This window comes from Camellia sinensis, chromosome 12 (assembly GCF_055761805.1).
Source record: "Camellia sinensis isolate YWXY chromosome 12, ASM5576180v1, whole genome shotgun sequence".
Taxonomy (NCBI): domain Eukaryota; kingdom Viridiplantae; phylum Streptophyta; class Magnoliopsida; order Ericales; family Theaceae; genus Camellia; species Camellia sinensis.
The window spans coordinates 118,730,117-118,736,838 of record NC_138972.1 but is presented as its reverse complement, the minus strand read 5'-3'; the positions used below and the strand labels follow the sequence as shown (position 1 = coordinate 118,736,838).

At 39.6% G+C, this 6,722-nt stretch overlaps 1 protein-coding gene across 1 annotated transcript; it reads right to left on the bottom strand.

Moving 5' to 3' along the window:
• Positions 1–201: 201 nt before the first annotated feature.
• Positions 202–657, bottom strand: LOC145803836 (uncharacterized). The gene has a single exon (XM_082897205.1). The coding sequence runs from the start codon at positions 655–657 to the stop codon at positions 202–204; it is 456 nt and encodes a 151-aa protein (XP_082753331.1).
• Between the last annotated feature and the right edge of the window lie 6,065 nt (positions 658–6,722).

The window sequence follows — 6,722 nt, the reverse complement described above, 5'->3', positions numbered from 1 at the left end:
ATCTGGCAGCTTCTCATCTCTAAGGAACATTATTATTGCATCCATCCAACTTGGGCCCATCTCTACACACATTGCTTCATACTCTATGATCAGTGGTTTCACACTTGGGCTTGACAAATAATCAACTATTATTGTCCTTGCCTCCTCTTGTTTCATTGCACTACCCAGGTTAGCCAAGGCATTGGCATGGCTATTGTCATCTCAGCTAACCTGCTGTAGTCGACAATCCTGAAACAAGTCTAACAGTCTAACAACGTCTTTGACATAGGCTATCATTCTTTTATCTCTAGCTGTATATTCACCGGTTGCTTGGTTCACAATAAGTTGGGAGTCACAGAAGACTACCACCTCATCGGCTTCCATTACTGCTGCCAAATTCAATCTTGCGATCAAAGCTTCATATTCTGCTTCATTGTTTGAGTCCTTAAATCCCAGTTGAATAGATTGTTCTAATATCCACTCATCTGGCGATACTAGCACTACGCCTGCCCCTGCTCCTTGATGGTTTGAACTCCTATCCACAAACAAGCGGAAGGAGTTGCCGATATAAATATCGCAGGGCTTGAGTTTTTCTTCCTTCTTCCGCTCTGCTGTAGGGTTTTTCGTTCCCAACTGGGTCTCTTCTTGTTCCCCTGAGCACCCTAAGCCGTAGCTCATCAGAGCCCGACTTGGGATGGCTCCAAGTGTGAACTGGTCCACAAAGTCGGCCAAAACACGGCCCTTAATTGCTGTTCTGGGCCTAAACTCCAGGTCGTATTGGTCTAGTACTACTGCCTATCTAGCTACCCTGTTTGTCAGATCTCCTTGTTGTAACAGAGACTTCAAGGGGTACTCAGTTAATACCATAATCTTGTGGGCTTGGAAATAGTGGTTCAACTTCTTGGAGGCCATCATTTAGGCGAATGTCAATTTCTCCTGGGGTAAATACATGGTCTCTACGCCTGCAAGGGTTTTACTCACATAGTATACTACCCTTTGTTCTCCCTTCTCTTCTCTGATTACCACTACGCTCACTGCATTCTCCGAAACCGCCAAGTATAAGAACAGTTCCTCTCCAGGTACTGGATTTGAGAAAACTAGAGCTGTGGTTAGGTATTTCTTCAAGTCGGCCAAGGCGACTTCACACTCATCTATCCACAAAAAATCTATGGCCTTCTTTAATAAATTGAAAAATGATTTACATTTATCTGAACATCTACTTATAAACCTATTGAGGGCTGTGGCCCTTCTTGTTAGCATCTGCAGTTGTTTTGCCGACGTTGGGCTTTTCAAGTCCAGGATAGCCTTGATTTGGTCTGGGCTTGCCTCAGTGCCCCTTCTAGTAACCAAGCATCCCAAGAACTTACCAGACCCAATTCCAAATGCACATTTTAAAACATTGAGTCGGAGCCGATATGTTCTAAGGATGTCGAAAACTACCCTCAAGTCGGCCAGATGATTCTCAGGTTCTTTGGTCTTCACGACCATATCATCAATGTATACTTCCATTGTTTTGCCAATCAGTTGTTTGAACATCTTGGTCACCAACCTCTGGTAGGTTGCTCTTGCATTTTTTAACCCGAAAGGCATTACTCTGTAGCAGTACAGCCCTTTTGGGGTGATAAATGCAATTTTCTCCTCATTAGGGGGGTACATTACTATCTGATGGTACCCCCTATAAGCGTCTAGGAAGCTCATCCTTCCATACCATGAAGTGGCATCCACTAATTGATTGATCTTGGTGTAATGCCCCCAAAATATAATACAACTAATCCATCCCATAAAATCTATGAACATAATAAAATGGTATACTTCATTCATCAGAGTTTATATTACAAAAGGGGTATTACATGCATTATACATTCATAAATGTTCATCCTGAATCTATAGCATGTAATAGTAGATTAACAACAACAAAATAAATGCCTTACGGGCTTACATCTTTCCAAGTTATCACATGGTCACAGCAAAAAGAAGAATCCTAAGCTCTATACATGTAAAGCCCTCGGCTTGAATAAACATTTAAACATATTATAACAAAATAAAGCCTTCAGCCCCCTAGTCCTCCCAAGCTACGCCCTTCGAGGAGGCATGTCACCTGTACCTGAAAATGGTTTCTCAAGTAGGGTGAGCCAAAACCTAGTAGAGATAAACTAACACAATATATGAGATTTAACTAAGATATAAATGCCAAGTATAATTATATTCAATGTTCATGACCAACTTATATTCTTTCCTAGACCATTTGACGTAGATTTTCACATCTCAATCCGTTTCCATCCATCCATTTTAATTCAATTTATGAGTCAAGTTCATTGTCATCTAAACACACCAAATGAAATTATAATTCATTGGTTCACACTTTAACACATCTATTATTCAAAACACTTCAACATGCCATTTTACGAAATTCACATCCGAGGGAATCGGCACCCATAATTATAAGATTTCGGCACTTTCACCCTGGACACTCCGGCCAACTTAATTTTAAAATGGATTCTATCCTCTATTTCATCCCGAACTAAGATACATATACAATGTATTAAAAACATTGTCATATACAATGACTATCCATGACACATTTTCAATATCCCGATCATACCATCATATTCAATGAGGTAAATTAAAAGATAGGTTTCAATTCACCAAATCCACGTGCAGATTCTACAACAATCATAGCTATCATCCATTGATAGCCCAAAACAGATATACAATCTTTTAAACAGTTAATTTATCAAATTCCCATAGGTGACTGATTTAACAAATCCAACTACACCACTCATTCATGCATCCTCTCAATTTCATATTTTCTATATCAATCTCATCATTTATACAAAATAATTTATTTAACTCAAATTAGGGCAAAATTTCCCATTTTCCAAATATTAACCCCAAGGCCAAATTTCGCCATTTTAACCCATATAAACTCATATTCAAAAACCCATATATATTCATGGAGCCCACTATAAAAACTCCACTTTCAATTTTGAATCCAAACTCTAACTTCACCAAACTTTCCCAAATCCCACCAAATCCCTCCATTTATACAAAATGACAAATACTTAGGATAAAAATCATAACAAGGTGTAAAATATCACTACCTCAAGAGTAGAAGCTCAATGGAGACGGTGAAGAACTTCAAAAATGCTCCGAATTCGGTTTTGTTCGGATCAAGAGGAAGCCCACAAGATGCTCTAACGCTTTAACAATGGGACTAAGGTTGAGAGATGCTTGGATCTTGAAGTATTTGTAGAGAGAGAGAGAGAGAGGACTTTAGAGAGAGTGTGTGCCAGATTAGGGTTCTGTAGGAAAAAGGAAGATCAAAAGTGATGTAAAATCACCCTACTGCGAACTGATATACGCAACCTTCGCTCGAGCGAAGGAGTTGTCACTCGAGTGACCAGACACAACAAATGACCTCACTTGAGCGTAGAATACATACCTTCAGGTATTTCACAGACGCATATCCTCGCTCGAGCGAAGAACTTCATCTATACAGAAATGCTGCGTCTGGGAAGGAAACCTAAGAACCCTTGGTTACAACAAAAGAGGGTCAGAAGCCCTTTTACAATTTAAGCCCTCGGCTTGGAAATAAAAAACATGTAATACAGAAAAGTAACAACAAAAGGAAGCCTGCAGCCTCTAAACTATCCAAGCTAGGTCCTTGGAGGTGGCATATCACCTGAACCTGAAAATGATGTCCTATATAGGGTGAGCCAAAGCCCAGTAGAGATACGCTAACATAATATGATAAATAACTAAAACATTAGTATTCGATAAATGTTTAATAGTTCGAAACTATCTCAACCCCTTTCCATAATCAATCAACATAGATTTTCATACATCCATTAACATTTACAACCGTGTTTTCAATTCATTCCCCTTTTTTTTTTTTTATCTTAATCAAATCAACAACATCGCACGTTACTTATCCAAACAATTCAAAATGAGACTACAACTCATATTATCAGCACTTCTATCATCAACAATTTCAAATGAGACTACGACTCATAGAGACCACGCTTCAATTCATCAACATCATTCAGATGTATATAAGGTTTCGGGACTTTCACCCTGGACACTCCGGCCAACTTAATTATCAATGGAGTCCATCCCCTATCTCCTCCCAAACAATGGAGTACATCCCCTATTTTCTCCCAAATAAAGATCTATATGCAATGTATCTAAACACTTTATCATATACAATGATCATTTAATGCACATATTCAATGTGTTATTCCAACCGTCGTATTCAATGGCATATTCCAGGTGATAAATTTCAATTCGCCTAATCATCCTACAGTGTCTACAACAATCAAGACTATCCTCCACCGATAGCCCAAAATAATTATTTCTAAACAAATAATACATTTATCAAACAGATAAATTATCAACATTTTCATAGGTGAGTGATTAATCAATCCAACTACACCATTCTATCTCATAATTTCCCAATTTAGTGATTTTCAACTCATTTTCATGTTTCCATATTTTTCCAAATTAATTATACAAATTAATCAATCACATTAAATTAGGCCATTTTCCTCATTTTCTCAACTTTAGCCTTAAGGCTCAATTTCCTCAATTTTACACCAATAATCCCATTTTTCCAAGGTCTTACATAAACATGGAGCTCAACAATTAAAAACCCCCTTTCTATAATTTCAAATTCAAACCCTAACTTTTCAAAATTTCTATATTTCACCATTTATACAAAATGACTAAAATTTAGGTTAAAACTCATAAAGACGAGTAGTTTATCCCTACCTCAAATGAAGAGACTCAAAGGAGATGATGAAGAAAACTTAAGATGCTCCAAAGTCCAGCTTTTTCGGATCAAAGTGTAGCCCAAGCAAAGCTCTACCCTTTTTACAAAAGAAGTAGGGTAGAAACCCTCTAGATCAAGTGTATTGGTAGAGAGAAGAAGTGTGTGGAGAGAGAGAGTGATGGATCTAGGGTTTGAGATGAAAAGAATATCAAAAAGTGAAGGGGAAGACCGCTGCTACGAACTGATATATACAGGGCTCGCTCGAGCGAAGAAATGGTCGCTCGAGCGACCAGATACAAAAGAACCTTGCTCGAGCGCAAGATGCGTCGCTCGAGCGAACAATGCGAAGCTTCAGGTCTTCAACCCAGAAGCACACTCAAGCGTAGGACTCCTCGCTCGAGTGAAGAAACACAAAACATAGAGCTCGCTCGCTCGCTCGAGCGAAGGAAAGCTCGCTCGAGCGAAGAAACACAACCCTCAGGTCAAAAAGAGATGCAGACGCAAGCTCAAACACAAGAGTGCTTGCTCGAACGAAGAGACACACCACTCAAAGCTCGCTCGAGCGACAAAAGCCTCGCTCGAGCGAAGGAACAAAAATCTGAACAGCACCCATTTGTTCCAACACTCAACCAACCTGTTACAAACCTGCCCAACACATCCCAAAACTCAATTACAAGGAATTAAAGATTGAAAACAAGATATAGACAACAACCAACAACTACGGAACCTAAGCCCGGAACACAATAAACAATGGAGGAAAATCGGGGCCGTTATAACGTCCCCCCCTTAAAGAATTTCGTCCCCGAAATTAGATATAAGATTCAAAATTGCAAGTTTTCTTTTCAATTCTTAACATGATTACAATACAACCTTTATCAACATGACCCACTACTGATCATTCCATCTCTTTTCAAGAGAACAATATATAATATAACTCAACATGCATTATCAACATGCATTCTTTTGAATTTCAACTATTTTCCAATACACATTCTCCACAATTCCATAACATATGCAATGTTAAAAAAAAATATTTCCATTTCTGCAACACATTCAACATATGCAATGTTCAATTAAACTCATTTCTTTGAAACGTATACAACAATTTCAATACTTCCATAATCCGAAACATATACAATGTTCTTGGATTTCAAATGTTAACAAACAGGTCCAGATATTTCTCTCGGACCTCCAACTCACGTTCCCAAGTGGTTTCCTCAACCCCATGATGTTTCCACAATACCTTGACCAAGGGAATGGTTTTGCCTCGCAAGACTTGGTCCCGTCTATCGAAGACCCGTACCGGTCTCTCCTCATACGAGGCATCCTCATCAACTTCTAGGTCGGTCCAATCCAACACGTGCGACGAATCTGGCTCATACTTCCGAAGCATACTAACATGAATTACGTCATGCACTCCGGACAACTATAGTGGTAATGCTAAACGATATGCAACCTCCCCAATCCGTTCAAGGATCTCAAAAGGAGTAATAAACCGAGGGGACAACTTCCCACTCTTTCCAAACCTCATCAAACCCCGTCTAGGTGATATTTTCAAAAAGACATGATCACCCACCTCAAATGACAAAGGCCTCCGCCTACGGTCAACATAACTCTTTTGGCGACTCTGGGCTGTAATTAGCCTTTTACGGATAAGTACCACTTTCTTCGTTGTTTCTCGCACCAACTCCGGGCCCAAAAGAGGTGCATCACCCACCTCGGTCCAACACACAAGAGATCTACACGATCGGCAATACAAGGCCTCAAATGGTGCCATGGCAATGCTCGATTGGAAACTATTGTTATAGGCAAACTCCGCTAAGGGAAAGTGCCTCTCCCACAACCCCCTAAAGTCAAGGACACAATCTCAAAGCATATCCTCTAGGATCTGAATGGTGTGCTCGGACTGCTCGTCAGTCTGAGGATGATAAGCCGTGCTAAAAGTCAATCTAGTGCCCAAGGCACTCTGCAAACT